The 22,646-nt window shown below is 39.7% G+C and overlaps 1 protein-coding gene across 6 annotated transcripts in view; it reads right to left on the reverse strand.

Annotated features, from left to right (window-relative positions):
- CSMD3 (CUB and Sushi multiple domains 3) overlaps window positions 1-22,646 on the reverse strand; it is a 969,186-nt gene that overhangs the window by 379,882 nt on the left and 566,658 nt on the right. For all 6 annotated transcript variants that reach the window (XM_083186712.1, XM_083186713.1, XM_083186711.1 and 3 more), the window contains 2 exons: window positions 21,989-22,177; window positions 15,758-15,927 (listed from right to left, as the gene is read on the reverse strand). In XM_083186712.1, the coding sequence (XP_083042838.1) occupies window positions 15,758-15,927; window positions 21,989-22,177 (359 nt within the window). The remainder of the gene's footprint in view (window positions 1-15,757; window positions 15,928-21,988; window positions 22,178-22,646) is intronic.

Consider the following 22,646-nt stretch of genomic DNA (forward strand, 5'->3'; position numbering starts at 1 on the left):
TGATCCCTTTCAAATTGAGGTCTTTAAAAAAAGGTGAGGAACAACGGATCTAAGGCCAAAAGAGTAGCAGGGAATTTGGGCATCCTTGATGAGTACCTCTCAATAATGGGAAGCATGGTGAGTTTAAACCGTTCACCGTCAGATGTGCAGTAGGATTAGAATACAACATTCTAAAAGGGTTTAGGAAATTATCCCTAATTGTTGTATCTGTAGGACCCTAAGAAGATTTGACCAGGAAACCCTATCGAATGCTTTATCTGTGTCACAGCTGACAATAATGACATTAGCATTCCCCACCAGCCAGGTATTGTGAATAGCGGCCACCAGCATGCATGCACTATGAACAGATGTGCGGCCTCTAACAAAAAAAATTGTAGTTATTAATTTAGTGAAAAGTTTTAAATCCTGGTTCAGTAACGACATGGGTCTATAGGATTGTACTTTCGTAGGGTCTTTCCCCGCCTTGGGGAACACTACAATTCTGCCTTCATTAAATCTGTACAGGGGAGGGGTCCCCGAAAGCATAGAATTAAATAGTGATGTGAGATGTGGAAGCAATAGGTCCTGGGCCATCTGATAGAATTCTGCACTAAAGCCATCAGAGCCAGGGGATTTCCCTTTACTGAGCAATGTAACTAGAGGGAGTAGTTCCAGGGTAGTGACCGATGCCGCCAATAACTCCAGTACTTCCCAGTTTGCTGCTGCCAATTGAAGGAAATTCAGGCCTTCTACAGGGGAATCTGGTGGGGCTGTATATAGATGTTCATAATAATCTAAAAATGCTTGTGATTTTCCAATAGGATGTCACAGTGACATCTTGGGACAAGTTGAAACATAGAACTTGGGAGGGAGCAGAGTAAGAATGGACTAAATTGGCTAGAAGTTTGCCTAACTTGTTGCATCCTCTATAATATCTATTACATTGGATATCATACATAAATTTGGCTCGCTCTTTGCATAAGGCATCATATGGGACACATAGAGTGACACAATTGTCATGTTTCTATGGTATCATTCAGAAGTAGCTCATAAATATGTGATACATATCATTCAAAGTATCTATGAACCGAAATAGCGGTAGGCAATTTTTTTCATTTTCTCGCCACATATTCCATAAACTGTCCCCGAATAGAGAAAAAAATAGGACTGTCCCCTAGGGGTCAGAACTGGGGGCGCAATGTCACGAGTTGCTTAACCTGCAGCTGTTTAGTTAACGGGGTAGTTAGTCCCGTGTAGAAAACTAGAGTAGGAAAAAGAGTGGATAAACAGCGCACCAGTGATGAGAATCGATTGAAAAATTTATTAAGAACAATGCATCAATAAACAACAGTTAATGAAAATAAAAATTAAAAAGCGGGGTAAAATCGTGTATACACTTGGTAGCGAGTAAATTAAATAATATGGGGGTCCCCCTGCAGTTGGAAGAAACAAATGGAGAGTCCGTTCCTATGTTCCCCTGGACAAATCTGTAGATGTCATAGTTACCACCCTAGATGTTAACGGGATGTCCTCGACCGAGTGTCCACAGGTCGGCCCAAGATGGCACAAATTACCGACAATAAGTGGGTTGTAAATTGCTCGGATGCTCCCAGAAGGAAAGATGATAGATGGTGAGTTACCGGGAATGATCCTTCAGTTTGAAGCACGAGGAGACAATGTCCCAGGGTGTAAGAATTGTCGATCCAGGGGATGGTTCGGGCTGCAATCCAGAAGTTTTGGTGAGGGGGGGTTCCCCAGTAGCTCCCTGACGCGTTTCGCCACTCTTGGTGGCTTTATCAAAGGTGGGTAGCTGGGACTGTTCATGTTGGTCTTATATACCCCATATTCTAGGTCACATGGCTTGTTAGCCACAGGTGTGGTGCAAATACTCACACTGAAATAACAAATAAACTAAACATTTGAACAGGAGGCAAAACCTAATTTCAATAGATCAATCTATTAATACATAATAGTGCATGAAATGATGATAATAAACATCGTTTGGGCCCATGAATAACGGGACCATATGTTAATTAGACATCCGTGGGCGTACATTGTGATCACTATCAGCTGTGTGTGTGATCCTGTGGTTTCCCGTTGTCTTGGAAACCTCTGTGCCGCTACGTATCACTTCTATTGTACAGCCGGCGTCCTTGTTGCTAGGCAACAGTCCGTCTGGGCGGAAGTGATATGTCCTGTACCCCGGACATAAACTAGCACGTTGCTAGGTAGCGTGGCGTGTAGCCGGAGGTTTGTCCGGCCGTTCTGTGATATGCTGCGGGCCGGGTCTCACACGTCGTCACGTAGATCATGTGACTACGTGCGTTAGGGCATACCCATATAGTAGAATATATAGCGTTTTGGTTGCTAGGTTACCGCACACAGTTGACTGGATCACAATGGGTCTCATATTAATATATAACGTTTCCGGATATTTTTACACAGGAGCACAGTAAGTGGTTAAATAGAGGATCCAAGCTACTCTTAAAGAGACATTAGTGGGTAAAATTCTACACAACATACAAACTATATATCGCTGCATTTACAGACATTTGACATTTGACATATTAAAAGGAAATCAGTAGTGATATAACTCATAATCAATATATGGGGTATTCTGTTGCATATTACATACAGAGTACAAGGGAGAGACTATGTCCCATGATAGGTATGCATTATAGACAAGATCCAATGCGATATAGATCATACAAAATATCAAGTCATGTGTTACATGTAGGGTATAGAAAAGGAGCTGTACCACATAAAGACTACTAGTTTTATATCTTTTTTTGTTCTTTTTATATTCATATATTACTTTTTTTACTTATATTAAACTACAGAAAAAAAGAGGACACTGTATTCAAAAAGTAACAAGTGGTGGACTTAGAGAGGGTTTTTATATGTCTGGGAGAGGAGAAAAAGGGGGAAGATCAAAAAAAGTTTTTTTGAGTGTAGCATTTTTCCTAAGGGCACTGTAGGTGCAGGTACTGGATAAATGCCAGCAAGCTAATAAATGTATATACTAACCAAAATCAGAACAATCTATATATAGAGGTTCAGGGTTCTAGATGGTGAGAGCTAAAATAGTTAGTATACCTTTATATAATGTTATTGAGCTCTACCATCTCATTGAGACCCTCCGGATAAATGGTGTTAAGGGCATGCATCCAGAACACTTCCTGTTTACAAAGTCTCCTAAACCTGTCCCCCCCTCTTTTAGTGGCTGCTACATGTTCAACACCTAAGATGGTTAGACTGGCAGGATTTCCCTGATGATAATCCATGAAATGGCGTGAGACACTGTGTGTGGCTAAGCCTTTTAGTATGCCTCTCCGGTGTTCAAGGAAGCGAACTCTAACCTTCCTGGTGGTGCGTCCGACATATCTAAGACCACACCCGCAGGAAAGTACGTAGATGACAAAGGCCATATTACAATTTATAAAACCGTTAATACGGTATGTGTCATCTAAGTAGTCTATTTGGGTCGTTTTTGTATCCTTGATGTGGGAACAGGTAAGGCATCTATTTCCTCCACATTTATGAAACCCCTTGGGTTTGGGTGGTAACCATGTAATTGGGGTCTTGATGGAGGGTGGTGATGTTTTAAGTTGGCTAGGTGCCAGTAGAGTTTTCAGGGAACGGTTCTTTTTAAACACGAAACGAGGTTTTTCTGGGATTCTATTAATTAGCAATGGGTCCTGTCGCAAAATGTTATAATTTTTCTTAATTATAGCTTTTATTTGGGGACAATAATTATTATATGTAGATATATATAAAATTTCTTTTTCGCCAAAGTCTTGTTTATTTATATTTTTGGTTTTAGGTTCCAGTAGGGAGTTCCTATCCAGGGCACACACTTCTCTAAGGGCTTTGTCTACAATGGGTTTAGGGTATCCCCTATTTTCGAATGTGGTGGACATGGCAGTGGCTTGTTTAAGGAAATCTTGGTTATTGGAACAATTCCTTTTTAGCCGGATTAGTTGTCCCTTAGGGATGCTCCTTTTCCATGGGGGGTAATGTTCGCTCCCGTAATGAAGATAGGAGGATTTACCCACTTCCTTGGTGTAATTTTGTGTTATGATTTTATTGTCAATGATCTCTAGAGCCACATCCAGGAAGGTAATGTGAGTGGGATGAAAGGTGTGAGTGAAGTGTAAATTATAACTATTCCGATTAAGTGTGTCAACAAAATTAGTGGCAGAGTTGAGGTCCCCATCCCAGATAAAAAACAGGTCATCGATGTACCGCCCGTATAGTACCAGGCTCGCGCCACAGCCGCCTCCCCAGATGAGTCTCTCCTCAACCTCACCCATATAGAGATTGGCATAGCTGGGCGCGAACCTGGTCCCCATGGCGGTACCCATGACCTGTAAATAAAAAGTGTCAAGAAATAAAAAGTAATTGTGTGTGAGGATAAACGTGATGCAGTCTAGAATAAAGTTTTTTAGGTCCACTCCCAGGTCATTATCTGAATTCAACCTTCTATTAATAACCTCACGACCTTTTGAGTGAGGAATGTTGGAATATAGACTTGTAACATCCAACGTGAGGAAGTTATAAGATTCTTTCCATTCTTGCTTTTGTAACATTTTCAGAAAAGCTGTAGTGTCTTTTATATATGACCTGAGAGTGGATACCCGTGGTTGAAGAAAAGAATCAACAAAAAAAGATAGATTAGACGTGAGGGAATTAATACCAGAAATTATAGGTCTACCCGGGGGTGCAATGAGGGATTTGTGAATTTTGGGGAGGTGGTAATAGATGGGCACCACTGGGTGATCGGGTAAAAGAAATTTGAATTCCTCCCTGGATATGGCTCTGTTGATCACGGCATGGTCCAGGAGAAGGGACAACTCGGACATGAAGACATTGGTAGGGTCTTTTGGGAGTGTAGAGTAAAAAGTGGCATCCTTCAACTGTCTATGAGCTTCCAGAATATAGTCTTGTCTATTTTGAATGATAAGAGCGCCGCCCTTATCGGCTTCTTTTATTACGATCTCCTTACTAGCCATAAGATTTTTTAGTGCTGTACTTTCTTTTTTAGTCAGATTGGGTCTAAAGTTTTTATCAGTCCCTGTTTTAATTTTTTTGCACATTATCTTAAAATCTGACATCGTTGTTTTGTAAAAACTTTCCACACTGGAACCTTTGGATTTTATAGGGAAGAATTCCGATTTTAATTTGAAATTCTTCCTCTGAATGTCAAACAATCTTATTGGGGAATCTGATTCTACATTCGGACTGTCTGTCTTTTATCTGGGATGGGGACCTCAACTCTGCCACTAATTTTGTTGACACACTTAATCGGAATAGTTATAATTTACACTTCACTCACACCTTTCATCCCACTCACATTACCTTCCTGGATGTGGCTCTAGAGGTCATTGACAATAAAATCATAACACAAAATTACACCAAGGAAGTGGGTAAATCCTCCTATCTTCATTACAGGAGCGAACATTACCCCCCATGGAAAAGGAGCATCCCTAAGGGACAACTAATCCGGCTAAAAAGGAATTGTTCCAATAACCAAGATTTCCTTAAACAAGCCACTGCCATGTCCACCACATTCGAAAATAGGGGATACCCTAAACCCATTGTAGACAAAGCCCTTAGAGAAGTGTGTGCCCTGGATAGGAACTCCCTACTGGAACCTAAAACCAAAAATATAAATAAACAAGACTTTGGCGAAAAAGAAATTTTATATATATCTACATATAATAATTATTGTCCCCAAATAAAAGCTATAATTAAGAAAAATTATAACATTTTGCGACAGGACCCATTGCTAATTAATAGAATCCCAGAAAAACCTCGTTTCGTGTTTAAAAAGAACCGTTCCCTGAAAACTCTACTGGCACCTAGCCAACTTAAAACATCACCACCCTCCATCAAGAACCCAATTACATGGTTACCACCCAAACCCAAGGGGTTTCATAAATGTGGAGGAAATAGATGCCTTACCTGTTCCCACATCAAGGATACAAAAACGACCCAAATAGACTAATTAGATGACACATACCGTATTAACGGTTTTATAAATTGTAATACGGCCTTTGTCATCTACGTACTTTCCTGCGGGTATGGTCTTAGATATGTCGGACGCACCACCAGGAAGGTTAGAGTTCGCTTCCTTGAACACCGGAGAGGCATACTAAAAGGCTTAGCCACACACAGTGTCTCACGCCATTTCATGGATTATCATCAGGGAAATCCTGCCAGTCTAACCATCTTAGGTGTTGAACATGTAGCAGCCACTAAAAAAGGAGGGGGGGACAGGTTTAGGAGACTTTGTAAACAGGAAGTGTTCTGGATGCATGCCCTTAACACCATTTATCCGGAGGGTCTCAATGAGATGGTAGAGCTCAATAACATTATATAAATGTATACTAACTATTTTAGCTCTCACCATCTAGAACCCTGAACCTCTATATATAGATTATTCTGATTTTGGTCAGTATATACATTTATTAGCTTGCTGGCATTTATCCAGTACCTGCACCTACAGTGCCCTTAGGAAAAATGCTACACTCAAAAAAACTTTTTTTGATCTTCCCCCTTTTTCTCCTCTCCCAGACATATAAAAACCCTCTCTAAGTCCACCACTTGTTACTTTTTGAATACAGTGTCCTCTTTTTTTCTGTAGTTTAATATAAGTAAAAAAAGTAATATATGAATATAAAAAGAACAAAAAAAGATATAAAACTAGTAGTCTTTATGTGGTACAGCTCCTTTTCTATACCCTACATGTAACACATGACTTGATATTTTGTATGATCTATATCGCATTGGATCTTGTCTATAATGCATACCTATCATGGGACATAGTCTCTCCCTTGTACTCTGTATGTAATATGCAACAGAATACCCCATATATTGATTATGAGTTATATCACTACTGATTTCCTTTTAATATGTCAAATGTCAAATGTCTGTAAATGCAGCGATATATAGTTTGTATGTTGTGTAGAATTTTACCCACTAATGTCTCTTTAAGAGTAGCTTGGATCCTCTATTTAACCACTTACTGTGCTCCTGTGTAAAAATATCCGGAAACGTTATATATTAATATGAGACCCATTGTGATCCAGTCAACTGTGTGCGGTAACCTAGCAACCAAAACGCTATATATTCTACTATATGGGTATGCCCTAACGCACGTAGTCACATGATCTACGTGACGACGTGTGAGACCCGGCCCGCAGCATATCACAGAACGGCCGGACAAACCTCCGGCTACACACCACGCTACCTAGCAACGTGCTAGTTTATGTCCGGGGTACAGGACATATCACTTCCGCCCAGACGGACTGTTGCCTAGCAACAAGGACGCCGGCTGTACAATAGAAGTGATACGTAGCGGCACAGAGGTTTCCAAGACAACGGGAAACCACAGGATCACACACACAGCTGATAGTGATCACAATGTACGCCCACGGATGTCTAATTAACATATGGTCCCGTTATTCATGGGCCCAAACGATGTTTATTATCATCATTTCATGCACTATTATGTATTAATAGATTGATCTATTGAAATTAGGTTTTGCCTCCTGTTCAAATGTTTAGTTTATTTGTTATTTCAGTGTGAGTATTTGCACCACACCTGTGGCTAACAAGCCATGTGACCTAGAATATGGGGTATATAAGACCAACATGAACAGTCCCAGCTACCCACCTTTGATAAAGCCACCAAGAGTGGCGAAACGCGTCAGGAGCTACTGGGGAACCCCCCCTCACCAAAACTTCTGGATTGCAGCCCGAACCATCCCCTGGATCGACAATTCTTACACCCTGGGACATTGTCTCCTCGTGCTTCAAACTGAAGGATCATTCCCGGTAACTCACCATCTATCATCTTTCCTTCTGGGAGCATCCGAGCAATTTACAACCCACTTATTGTCGGTAATTTGTGCCATCTTGGGCCGACCTGTGGACACTCGGTCGAGGACATCCCGTTAACATCTAGGATGGTAACTATGACATCTACAGATTTGTCCAGGGGAACATAGGAACGGACTCTCCATTTGTTTCTTCCAACTGCAGGGGGACCCCCATATTATTTCATTTACTCGCTACCAAGTGTATACACAATTTTACCCCGCTTTTTAATTTTTATTTTAATTAACTGTTGTTTATTGATGCATTGTTCTTAATAAATTTTTCAATCGATTCTCATCACTGGTGCGCTGTTTATCAACTGTCCCCGAATGACTGCTTTTGCCGCCACCCAAAACAGATTAATATTGTGTACATGTTCCATGTTCTCTTCCATATAAGTCCCGATAACATTGAGGAGATGTGTGCGAAAATCAGTAGAGTTAACAAGATAAAAATGGAAACCTACAATTATATGATGTCAAAATCAGATCCTTCAGTGACAACCAAAACCATACGTGGGCATGGTCAGTTATCGCTACAGGATAAATCCCTGACTCACAGACTATGATATAATGAGGTGGATAACAACCAATAATCAATTCATGAAGAAGTGTGGTGGGGGTGGGAATAAAACATATATTCTCTAGAGACCGGGTATTGGCACCTCCAGGGGTCGCATAGTCGAAGGTTAGCAATGAGATGGGTTAAAGTGGAACTACGTTTACCTGGCGCTGACCTCCCTGACCCCAAAGACCTATGAAGTCCTCCAAAGTGTACACAATTAAAGTATCCTCCATTACTTATCTCCCCCTCCGCCCATGATTGTATATCTCTTATGGCACCAATCCGGTTTTAAAGAAGAGACTGGGATATTGTGGCAAATGGCAGACCCAGCAAGTGATGCCCCGGAGTCCTGTGCCAACAAAGAGTTAAACAGTACCTGCTTCAGTAGCGGTGGCTGGGCAGTTGGAGAAGGAGCACAGAAAAATGGCAGCAGCCTCTGTCTTGGAGCTATGTCTTCACAGAACAAGGACTGTGAAGAATGGCAGTGGGTCACCGCACGGTCCCCGGCATCTCTAGTAGTGGCCTGCTGGTTGGCGTGATGCAGAGGGGTGGGAAGTGTCACAGGTGTCCTGCCATGATCCAGCTGTTGTACGCAGCCACTACTTCTCCTCAACTCCAGGCCATGGCTTCACTAGTGGGGGTTGGCCGCAATCAAGCGTGGCATGTAGGAAGCACATAAACACTGTGCCAGGGTCTTCAGGGTGCACAGGGGTGATACACGGCCAGACTGGGTGCAGATATCCTGTTGGCTTCCCGTTAGAGGCAAAATGATAGGCCAACAGACCGGAGCTCCACAGAAACCCATCTTCCGAGTCAGCCCGTCAAGCCACACCTCCTAGACATGCCTTACCTATAGCTATAAGCCAGAGATAATACGGCTAATCAGCTAATTAAATATGTGCTTTCTAATTATATATAACATCCTTTTTTTTTCACGGTATAAAAACAATTAATAATCAATTTGATATTTTTTTTTTTTTTTATTATTATCTTAATGATTCAATCTCTCATATTTAATATATTTTTAGTATGCTGATATATTGTTTTAATTTGTGATTTTAATTATCCAATTATTGTTTTAATGCATGACTGCACCAGTTACCACAGGGGTAACGATACGCTACAGTAATTTATAGTGTTCCTGCATTTTTCTTAAACATGTAAGATAGAAAACAGTTATCCCGACTGAAGGTTCCATTTATCTGTCAGCACAGGAGATCACACGGTTTGTGTTCTGGTTTATTAAGAAGATTTTATAATTCACTGATTTTTAGTTTTTAAAGTCTGAACTTACACTTTGGCCTATAACAGGGATCACATTCGCAATGAAAGTCCAATGCTCATATCCTGCCTACTACTAATACTGTTTCACATTATTATATTGTTTTATCCTGTACTTGAACTATCAGACTTTCCTCTACTGTATGTGGTGCTCTCCAGAAAATAACAAATAATAATGATACTTGTTAGAGTTCCACAAATTTTTTAAACAGTTGTTATCTGTAACACAATGGGCCTGCTTCTGGTTTGCTCAGTGCTTCCCGAGCACCTGAGATGCCACCCCGCCGAATACCCCCTCCCACCTCTGCCCCCCACTACCGGTACCATGCAAGGTACAGCTGAACACATACCCTCACTTGCCTCAGCAAAAGGAGAAATCATTAGATGTTCATCCTGCATCAAAAAAAAATCGCCTGCCTTCGCAAGTAGAAGTCAGTTAAAATGTACTTTTATTTTTGTGCGACTGGACGAAGATGGGGCGTGTGGTTGGCATCCTGTAACGTCAAGCCGACTGCACCCGGCAGGCATCGGCCCATCTGCGTACCCATGGGAATGCCCAGCATTCTCATGGGGATGCCCATAAAACGCTGGACATTCCCATGGGTGAGCCCCATTCCCACAGCCATCCGCCCCCGGCCTGCCCCGATGTTTGTGATTATGCAAGGTGCCAAAGCCATTCGCAAAGGGGATCTGCACATGTGCATAATAGTCCCTAAAACATCGGAATGGGTCCAAACTTGCTATAGAGTAAATCAAAACCACTCCCAATGTTCAGCTCAGACAAAGTGGATTCTTAAACATATCTACTAACGTGGAGGCCACAATTCAGCCTGTGATGCTACTTGGCCAGGTTATTTTTTCTTAAACTCAACAGACAATCCAGGAAAGTAATTTTCTGTCTGTAAGGTAAGGCGAGATTTATCAAACTTTTGGATGCAAGAGAAAGTAGAGAGACCTGTCTTTTTCAAACACAGCTGATTGGCTGGTGCTTTATCTCCTTTTACCTTTTCTCTGCTCTATCTCCAGTTTATCTCTTCTCCAAGCTTAATAAATCTGCCCCATAGAAAGTACTAAACAATCAGCTTCAAAATTGACAGATAGGCAGTGAGAAGCTAGTCATTTATCTCTCTACAAGCATTACTAAATCTCCCCCATATTCATTTATATGAATGAAACATCTAAAACAAAAAAAGGTTTCAAATTTATATAAACATGGTAAGTTTAAACAGGAGACAGCATCCAACATCTCTGCCGTGTTTCACTACAAGATGGGGCCAGTGCTGTCCTGACTGGTTACAAGGGGTGTATGGAACCTTCTAAAGAGTGGACAAATGAAAGATTCATTGAATATGTCAAAATTATTATTTTGTGATCTAGAGTACTCCAATTTTATGTACCAGGGGATTAAAGAAGACAAACCCTTATCAAAATGCTACCGTATGTACAGTAATGGAAACAGATTGAAATCATGCAAGCACCCATCTTTTTCTTATTTTTTTTTTTTTCATCAATTGTTGGATAAAATGTCATTAATATATTAAATAATAAGCAACTCCAAAAATTAACAGCAAATTTAGAAAATTATGAATTCTAAAACTAATACATAGTGTGGACATTACACAAAATGTAAACTGATATTAACAAAATAAATAAAAAGTAGGGATTTAATAAAAAAATGCACAATGGAACAATTTGTGAGAACTTTAATTTAAATTTGAAATTAATTTTATTGAGCACTTTAACTAAATTTGGAAAAAAAGTCGTAACATTTTGAATAAATTCGACTGATCAGTTTGCCTTGGGGCATGACAGCAGAACAATGGAACGCAATGGAAGATAAATTACTTTTGAAATGAACTTGGAAAGGGCTGGAGTTGAAGACAACTGTTCTTGAAAAACTAGTGAAGCAGCGCACAGTTTTGTGAATGCATTTTGACTACACCACACTGAGAATTTATTCAGCAGAGAATCAGGGTTTCTTATCCATCATTCAGGAGAATTAATTACACAGTGCATGTTCAAAATGACATCTAATATCTTTTTAACTGAACTGAAGTACACCATGCATGAGTAGAGGACTTATAGGATATATATAAAAACTACTAACAACATGCTATTTCATTATTACAGTAATCCTGCCCTAACAATCTTGATGGGTGAAGCTGTAACCTCAGTTAGATGGTGCTTGGTTGCCATTTAGTGGTTTATTTACTAAGATGTTGGTTCTAAGGAAGGTGTGATGTTGCCCATAGCAACTAATAAGATTTTACAATATAACTATGGGGGAAATTTAATAGGATGAGAGATTCATAAAGTGAGAGATTTGGTAAGAAATCGCCATTTTTTGTAAAAGCGACAATCATTTAAACTATAAAACCAGTTTGAATTTGTAGTGTAAATGATTGCCGCTTTAAAAAAACCTGGAGATTTCTTACCAAATCTCTAACTTTATGAATCTATCCTATTAAATTCCCCCTACATCTTTTTTCTTAAAGAAACCCCTTAATATCCTATATACTGTACACTACCGTTCAAAAGTTTAGGTTCTCTTAGAAATGTCCTTACTTTTTAAAGAAAAACACTGTGTTTTTTCAATGAAGTTAACATTAATTTAATCATAAATTAACTCCATACATTGTTAATGTGGTGAATGACTATACTAGCTGCAAATGTCTTGTTTATTTTTTAAGGAATATCTACATACAGTAGATTAGAAACCCATTGAAACCCCTTATGTTAGCACAGCTGAGAATGGGTTTGCTCCTTAGAGAAGCTATAAAACTGGCCTTTGAGCTATCTGGAGCATCACATTTGTAGGTTTGATTATTCTCTCAAAATTGCCAGTAAAATAGAACTTTTATGTGAAACTCAACAGTCTATTCTTATTCTTAGAAATGAAGGCTATTCCATGTGATAAATTGACAAGAAACTGAACATTTCCTACAACGGTGTGTACTACTCCCTTCAGCTAACAATACAAACAGGCTCTAACCATAGTAGAAAGAGAAGTGGGGGGCCCCGATGCACAACTGAGCAAAAGACAAGTACATTAGAGTCTCTAGTTTGAGAAATAGATGCCTCACAGGTCATCAACTGGCAGCTTCATTAAACGGTACCCGTAAAAACACCAATTGCCGTAAAATATTGAACCCATATATATATATATATATATATATATATATATATATATATATATATATATATGTATAAGTTAAAGATTTTTCCAACTCAAAAAGCAAATATTGCCAGCAACATCTGCATTAGAACTCACTCAGTTTATTATAATGGCTGAGCAAAAAATATTCACAAAATCTTTCTTTACTGCTGGCAACTGACTATAAAACAGAGATGTGCACTGCAATTTAAAACTTAGATTTTAATTAGTGTAAATTAAATTAGTTTAAGACAGCTTGCAAAATTATTCAACACCATCATTGAAAACACCAAGCTGCAGATTGGAAAAATACACAATCACAAACAGAATTCTGAACTGTATATAAATGGGAATATTTTCCATTGGTTGGGACTGACAGATGCTAACTGGCAGTACCAAAAAAAAAGAGCGAGGAAGATGTTCTGATGCTTGGCTGCTATAAAAGATGATATGAGGAGGTTGTTTAGTTGGCTGTCTGTTATAGGAGAAATGGGGGGATGCTGTGATGCTTGGGTGCTACATCAGAAGCAGTGGGATGCTGTAATGGCTGGCTGCTACACGAGGTGGTGGGATGGTATGATGCCTGGTTGCTACAGAATAAGTAATTGGATTTTGTGGTGCTTGGCTGCTAAAGGCAGAGGTGGGTTTATTCCTCATGGGGCCCTATGCAAAATACCAGTTTGGGCCCTCCTCAAACATTCCATAGCACTATATTTTTGCTGCTGATTGCAGTCAGCATTAGTGTACATTGGTACATGCACTGTCTACCAATAAATGCTCAGCTGAATGTACATTGGCATTGTGTAAAAATCAGAATCAGGCTCTAGGTCTTTTGGAAGTAGGTGTAATACCTGTGCCACATGTAAAGTAAACTGACTGCCCACATACAGTGGATGAAACTATTTTATGTGTCCAAACATTTTTTATCCTATCAAAGGACATCAAAGGGACTTTGGAAATGTGGGCAGATACATGTGATGTCATGACATCACATAGTAGATGCTCAATGCTCCTCTGGGAATGTTTTGATTGGCCAGGGTATCTTTATGGGGCTCCATGTAATCTGCTGGGCCCAAGGCAGGCGTATAGGTTTCCTTATGGGAAATCTATCTCTGGCTACAGGAGAAGTGAAGGGATGCTTTGATGCCTAGATGCTACAGAAGAAGTGGTGGGATGCTGTGATGCCAGGCTGTTACATGAGAAGTGATAGAATTATGTGATGCCTGACTGCTACAGGAGAAGTGGTGGGATGATGTGATGCCTGGCTGCTACAGGAGAAGTGGTGGGATGATGTGATGCCTGGCTGCTACAGGAGAAGTGGTGGGATGCTGTGATGCCTGGCTGCTACAGGAGAAGTGGTGGGATGCTGTGATGCCTGCCTGCTACAGGAGAAGTGTTAGGATGATGTGATGCCTGGCTGCTACAAGAGAAGTGCTAGAATGATGTGATGCCTGGCTGCTACAGAAGAAGTGTTAGGATACTGTGATGCCTGGCTGCTACAGGAGAAGTGGTGGGATTCTGTGATGCCTGGCTGCTACAGGAGAAGTGGTGGGATACTGTGATGCCTGGCTGCTACAGGAGAAGTGGCAGGATTCTGTGATACCTGGTTGCTACAGGAGACTAGGTAGAATGCTGTCATATCTGGTGTGGTCTAGCTGCTAATGGAAAATAGTGGGTTGCTGTGAGGTTCTGTGATGTCTGGTTGATAAAGTAGACGTCTTGTAGTGTTGTGGTATGTGGTGAGTTCATGAAGCTGGTCAAGACATACTGTAGCTGGAAGATGCTGTGATTCTTGGCAATATAAGAGAAGAAATGAGGATGTTGTGATGTCTGGCACTATAAGAGGTCAAATGTAGAAGTGGTGATCCCTGGCAGTATTAGAGAAGAGGGGCGAGGGGGGGATATGGTTAATATGAACCTTGTAATGGGACCCAACCAGCGAATGTAACGTCTAACTTTATGAGGAAAATTCTTCTACAGTGTTTCTGAATATTGTACTATGTTCAACGCAAAACAAACAATAAAAGGTGAACTGACAATTAATTATGTTTTAAATGACACACTGCGTCATTTGTGCTGAAACACAAACAGGAAACAGAATTCTTCATACAGGAAGTAAAAAATGTCAATCATTTCAATTGAGTCTAATGGACACTGAGCCAAATTGAAAGCCTTATTTGCATATTAAAATGATAAAGATGAGGCATATATAAAATAACTGCTTGTTTTCCATAATTCTAGCCCAGACTGTTTACTTAAATTACTGGAAGGTGATGATTTGGCAATTTAATAGGATGATTCCTGGGAACTCAGCCAACACAAAACCTTTGCAAAAGTTCTTAGGTCAAATCCTGAATAATTCTCCATACGACACATTCCTAAATTACAGTAATCTTCATTGTCTTAGAGAGTTTCCATTGAAAATATGTTGCATGGTAATATTGGACAAGCAATCCACAATTTTTCATAATAATTAGATCACTGGGGAATCACAGCAATTTCCACTCATATTAATGCACAGACATGTTCCATTTTCTCTGTACAGAACAACCTTATACCGATTCATTTTAATCGTCAATTAGAGAAAATGAAGTAATAATATACAAAGTTACTAAATAACAATCTAACATTTAACCAGTGACGACTCCGGGGGAGGGGCTGCAGAGCAGTTTAAAATTCAAATATGGAAGCCACACCCACTGCCTGTGAGTCAGTTTGGAATGGCAGTTTGTGGCAGTGGGTGCGGCTCCCGTTTTTTAATTTTGATCTGTGCTGCAGCTCCCCCCACCCCCACTCCCACTGGGCCTCACCTGCATTTAACGTAATAATTCATACACACACACACATACTGTATATATACTGACATGGCTATATAATTTCTTTATCCAAACAACCTACTTTAAGAACATCGTCTTCTGCTAAGTGAAACGTCCTGGCTGAAATATTGATTCCTTTCCCTGCTTGTACTTGAATGCTGTAAATACATTCATGATTATTTTCATAGTTCAATGGGTAATTCGGAGACAGCAGAATTCCTTCATTACTTGTTGCAGATGCTCCACATTCAGCTGCAGATAAAGCACAAAGTGAGAGGAGACATTTTAATAGGCTGCGCTGCGCTGTGTAACTGCTTTTCCCACTGAAACGGTAAAACATAACTAAGCACATTAACATAATTACCAACCTGATCCCTTTAAACTGGATTTTTTTTGTAACACTTTCAGTTTAAGTACAATTGTCTCACTCAAGGGAATAAATAAACCCCTATAGCAGTATAATAAGGAAGGTCTTGATGTTATGCATTGATGATGATGATTATTATTATTATTATTATTATTATTATTATTATTATTATTGACAGTTACTTATATTGTCTTTTATGCTTTACAAGGATATTATATTCTTTGGAATTATATATAAAATTGGCAGCAGTGATTCATCACAATAATACTGTACTTATCCCTGGCACCACTTATTCTGTTAATGATGACTGCAATAGTCTAAAAATCTTAAGCCCCCCCCATACACTAGGTTGAGGTATTGCATGCTGTGTCGCATGTGACACCTCAGTGGCTAAGATCCCATAGGATACATCATATTATGTACTGTTGCGAATGATGTATCTTATGAAATTCATTGCCCCAGGTTATGTTGTATCCTTGTGGCAGCCATGATGATTTCCGGATCCAATCTGATGCACACTTGGCTGTGCATCGGATCAGAATCTGAAGTAAATGAAATACAGTATATAATGTATATACGATATGACACTTTTTACATGATTTATCGGTCAGATGGGCTGAAATCATGTGATAACGGGCGTTATTAGTGTAATAGTGTTGGTGGCCTTTAGACTATGATTTATTATATATATATATATATATATATATATAGCTAACTACTCCTCACCTCTATGATCAAATTACTCCATAACAGAAAGTGAAAGGAATTTTTGCAGGGGCACTGATCTGTTTCAAACTTGCTGGATATGGAGAAAGGGAGCTGTGAAGACATAGGAGGGTATTCAATCCCCCGCTTTTATTTCCGACGGGGAAAATAGCGTTGGGTCCCTATTCAGGGATCTCGGCAGAACAGACCCGACTTTTGAAGCAGTCATGCCTGTTCTGCTGAGAATGGCCGTGGATTGTCAAGCTCCCGGTCATAGCTCAACGATCCACGGCCATATCTCGTGGCCACACCCCCTTTCAGTGTTCGGCAGGCAGGACATTGGATCCCACCTGCTGAGTCGAGCCGGCCGAGAACGGCACAGGGTCTTGGCTGTAGGGCCAGCCCGACAGTCGTGACCAGGGATAGAATATCCCCCTAAGATTGGAGGTAAGAGCAGATAGGGACTGGGGATGGGGTGTAAAGTTTGGGGGCTAAAAACTGTCACAACTGAAAGTTAAAGTAAAAACGGTCACAGCTCAAAGTGAAAGTAAAAACGGTCACAGCTCAAAGTGAAAGTAAAAGCTGTCACTGTTGAAAGTGAAAGTAAAAACTAAAAGTACATTGCCGAAGCCGTCATTATGACAGCAGTTAAACTTGTCTATTATTTTTTATTTGAAAGAAAAGTGAAATAAACCCTTCAACCAGCGCTAAATTGTAATGGGAAATAATTTACTTCCCTTGATTGGATATCCAGAGAATTCCTGGGTTGGATCACCAACTCTCAGGACCTGAAAGTTGGTGATCCAACACAGGAATTCTCTGGATATCAGGGAATATTCGGTAATCAATATATTTGTAACTTTGCAAGATTAACATTTTAATTAAAGGGAATACTTGTAATTAAGATCACCCAGTTGATCATTAGATGTTTATTTCACATTATAATTACATAATTGATGTTTTATGGTTAAAATATTGCACTTATAATTAATGAATCAAAATGGTTTGCTAAAGATTTTTTCATTTAAACTTGACCAAGTGAATCTGCACAGAACCTTGTCGCGGTTTTCTGTCACCCACCACCCAACTAGATTTTACAATGTTCCATGACAGGCCGCAAGGCAATACCAATGGTGCCTTGTGACTCAATTGTTCCAAAAATGGGATAGTCAAGATTTGTATTTCTTTAAAAAAAAAACAACACAATGATACAGACAGGTTAGGGGTACATTTTCTAAAATGTGAGTCTGTAGAAGTGAAAGCAGTCACTTTATGCCCGAAAAAAATTATATAAATATATATATATATATATATATATATATATATATACTTCCCAAATGTGGTTCAGCACCTTTAGCTCATTTCATAGTCCATACGTCCTTCTCCAACTTGGAAATGAACAAAGAATTTTTTTCTAAGGTGGCTGTACACATACAGTCAGCTGCCACGGAGCACTTATCATTACACAGGGAACTCCCGGAGCCAGCCCAGCTCTGACGCGCCGGGAGAACCCTGATGACACACCATTGAGCCGCGCCCCCAGCCCGTACTCCCGCTGTCACTCAGGTCTGACTGGCCTCTCTTTCATGCTTTTTGGCTCAATTATATGCTATTTAAACGGCTCACTGTAATGATGCTTCACCTCTGATGAAAACTACTAAGAAATAGTTGAAACAGCTGTTAGGTTACAGCTGTCTGTTTGTGCAAATTATGCTTGTGCAATAAACCCGTTTTCTTCACCTTCAAATCCGTGTGCCAGTTCCATCCTCACTTGCAAAAGAAAGGGGGTAAGTGCTATATATATATATATATATATATATATATATATATGTATAGACTTCCCAAATGTGGTTCAGCGCCTTTAGCTCATTTCATAGTCCATACGTCCTTCTCCAACTTGGTAATGAACAAAGAATATTTTTTCCAAAGTGTGATTGACGTTACAGCAGTACAACAAAATCCCTAGGGATTTTGCTGTACTGCTATAACGTCAGTCATACTTTGAAGATTTTAATAAATTCTTACCTTGGAAAAAACTTTCCTTGTTCATTACCAAGTTGGAGAAGGACGTATGGACTATGAAATGAGCTAAAGGCGCTGAACCACCTTTGGGAAGTCTATGTTGTTGCGGGTTTCCCGGCCCTCGGGAAACATTGTGGTATAGCAGCCTTCAACGTATTTTGTAAAACAATTTTTCTTTGGATATTGTTAAGCGCATCTTGGAGTAGTGGGTTATCTATCTATCTATCTATCTATCTATCTATCTATCTATCTATCTATCTATCTATCTATCTACTATATTGTCTTGACATTTCCTGTTCTTCTCCACGAACCCGTACAACAGTTGGACACTAGTGATTACTAGAACGTCATGACGGATTACTAGAACGTGAAGCGGAGGTACTTAATGTCTCTAGCAGAAATATCTGCAGTCACAGCATTTGCAGTTGTTTGTGGACATTAAATTTCTATTTCCACTGCACACAAGTTAATTTTATTTAGGTTTAAATCTTCTCCCTATGAGGACTTGCCTGTGGGATAAAAGATATCCGGCAAAAACTCCAAAACAGACTGATATAGATGGTAATGTTGTACTTATGAAGGGTATTCTTGATGATTTAACTTATATATATATATATATATATATATATATATATATATATATATATATATATGTATATATACTGTAAGTTATAATTAAAATTTTAGAATTTTATTGAAATATACTTTAAGATATTTACAATAATATGAGGGTGGATCAATATGTACCTGTGTTTGAAGACAGGTGGTGTTGCTGAGGAATGTTGGTATTGCTATCGTGTACTACCATAATGACATGAATTGCGCTATAAATTGTATTTTGTTTTTTTTCCCGGTGAGCCACGTTTTCAGGTTAGGGAACAGAAAAGTCACAGGAAGCCAAGTCGGGCGAGTACGGTGGATGCGGCAACAATTCAAAGCACAATTCATGTAATTTGGCCGCAACAATTCAGGATGAGGGTGATGGAGCATGGTCGTGGAGGAAAAAAAAAACCTAACCTACTGTATGTATCAATCTGAACTTTGGTATGGCGTTGCTTGAAATATGGTAGTACATAATAGTAATACCAACTTTCCATAGCAATGCCACCTGTCTTCAAACACAGGTACTTATTGATCCACCCTCGTAATAATGATGATAATAATAATAATAATAATAATAATAATAATAATAATAATAATAATTACAACACTATTATTATTATTATTATTATTATTATTTATATTATTATTATTCACTATATTTGAGTTACAGTAGTACGGATGCATATACAGTAACGGTTCTCAAACTTGGTCCTTAAACAGTTCATGCAGGTGTAGCTATGTATTCACTTGTCATTCTGTGAGGAGACCTAGAAAACATGCCCTGCTTGGGGTCCTGGAAACTGAGTTTGTAAAATTATTGGTACTTGTGTAGTTTCACGGCGCCCGATATATCGGATGCAATATCGCCCGATATATCGGATGCGATATCGGCCAATATATTGATGCAATAATATGCGATTTTTTACCTGTTCATAACCACTACGCATGGAGTTGATTTTATATAGTGTGGCGAGCGCAGCGAGGCGGGCGGACGCGGATCACTGCGCTCGCCACACTATATACAATCAACTTCATGCGTAGTAGATAGTGGGGTTATGAACAGGTCAAAAATCGCTTTAGATCGCAACGATATATCGGCTGATATAACTTCCGATATATCAGCCGATATCGCATCCGATATATCGGGCGCCGTGAAACTACACAAGTACCAAATTATTATATGGAGGATTAATATTTTTACAAGACAGGCGGTAGTACTTAATGAACCGGCCTTTTAATCATTTACATACAAAGGAGAGGGAGGGTTACTATAGCGCAAAAGCTGCACTTTGGTGATTGGAAAACACATAGAATTATTTTCAGTATGTATCATTTCTTATCCATAAAGTAAATGCTAATGCTTTAACATTTGCAGTTTCTTCTTAAAATCTATAATATCAGCAGGAATTTGTGTTATACTGTATGTTGTACATATAGTAGAGTTTTTACTGTACATGCATCTCCCTTTCATGTATATGGGTTATTTGACACGCTCCGGCTCCTGCCGGGCGGCGAAACCCCACACGGCCAGGAAGCCGTGCCACACAGAGCAGTTTACAATGGTAGGGATGGCCACAGCCCGGCAGCCATTCCTTCCAGTGGTGGGATCCGGCTGCAACTGGGCGACCGGACCGTGGCCGTCCCGTGTCAGCGGACACAATCGTGTTCATTATTAACTACTGTGTGCGGCACGGCTTTTGGCCGTGCGGGGTTTCGCCGCCCGGCAGGATCCGGAGCGTGTGAAATGGCCCTATCACTGCATATGAACACTTGTATTTACACAAACATTTTGGATTTAACAGGGTAACTCTTGATTGTAACATACAGTATGTACTGTATACTTCAAAACAAAAATTGAACCCACTTGACACATATCAAAAGTCATGCTAAGTCAGTATTGCCTAGCTTAGACAGACATGCAAGGCAATTTTGACTAAATCATAGACCACAGATTCTCAAAGTCGGTCCTCAGGACCCCACACAGTGAAAGTTTTGCAAGTCTTCTCACAGAATTAAGTGAAATAATTAGCTCCATCTGTGGACCTTTTAAAATGTTTGAGTGAGTAATGAGTGCTCCTGTCATGTGATCTGGAAAGCGTGAACTGTGTGGGGTCCTGAGGACTGAGTTTGAGAACCACTGTCAGACTATCATTGTGTAGTCAAAATCGCTTAGTCAAAATTGTACACGGCTTAAAAGATTGATAATTATGTTATTAATGGTTGGATATATAAACGAAATGTATCAATAATAAAACAAACAGTTCTAACAGCTTTAAGGGGGTGTTCACTACTATCCATTGCTAATGCCTCTTCTACCACTTATACCTTACATATTGTATATATATTAAAATAATATTTGTGCTTACTGATGGGCCATCATATAGTTGTACTTTGCATGTGAGAGAACAAAAAATGTTCTTTAAGTTCACGACTGTGGCATACACATAGTAATAAAACAAAATGATCTAAAAAGTATAACCAGTATAAAATACTAAATAACTGGGTGATGAAAAAAAAGTGTTGTCAACATAAGAAAAAAAAAAAAAAAACTTTATTTGATCACATTTCTGAACAGTGACTACACAGACAAGCAAATGAAAGCAGCTGACCACGTACCCACACACCTTGGCAGAGGTGCACTCCACACACGACGCCCACCGCCCAGGCAAATTATTTCGTATCCTCCATCAAGACGATATCCAGATGTGCAGGAAAATGTTATCATGTCCCCTACTGCAAAATGATTTCCTTGCCGCCTTCCATATTGTGGGATACCTGGATCCTCACAGGGTTCAAGACTGTATTCTATAAAACCGTGCAGAATAATAAAATATTATTAGAACATTGTATACAGTTTAAACATTTTGCATATTTATTTACTTAAACAAACAAATATTGTTGGCATACTCATTGTAGGTGTTCTGTTGGTATTGTGGAATTCAGTAGCATTCGTTAAAACAGTGATCATATGATGCTTAGCGAGCGGTTTAACTCTGCCGGCCCCCAAGAGAACACCCCCCTTCGCCCTGACACCAAATACAAAATATTTTTCTCCCCTATGGGAAACTAAAGTCGGTCTGAACTGACTTTTATTTCTGTCGGAGTCTGTTGAAGAGGGGGATGGCGCTGAGGTTATGTGAGGTCATGTGATGTTAGCATCACACCCATAGCAGGCATCGGCCCTCCTACTTTCCCAGCGGAACGCCCAGCATTTTCATGGAGACGCCCATAAAATGCTGGGCGTTCCCCTGCAGCCCACCCCTGCCTGCCCCCA

Source organism: Crinia signifera, chromosome 5 (assembly GCF_055691185.1).
Source record: "Crinia signifera chromosome 5, ASM5569118v1, whole genome shotgun sequence".
Lineage (NCBI taxonomy): Eukaryota > Metazoa > Chordata > Amphibia > Anura > Myobatrachidae > Crinia > Crinia signifera.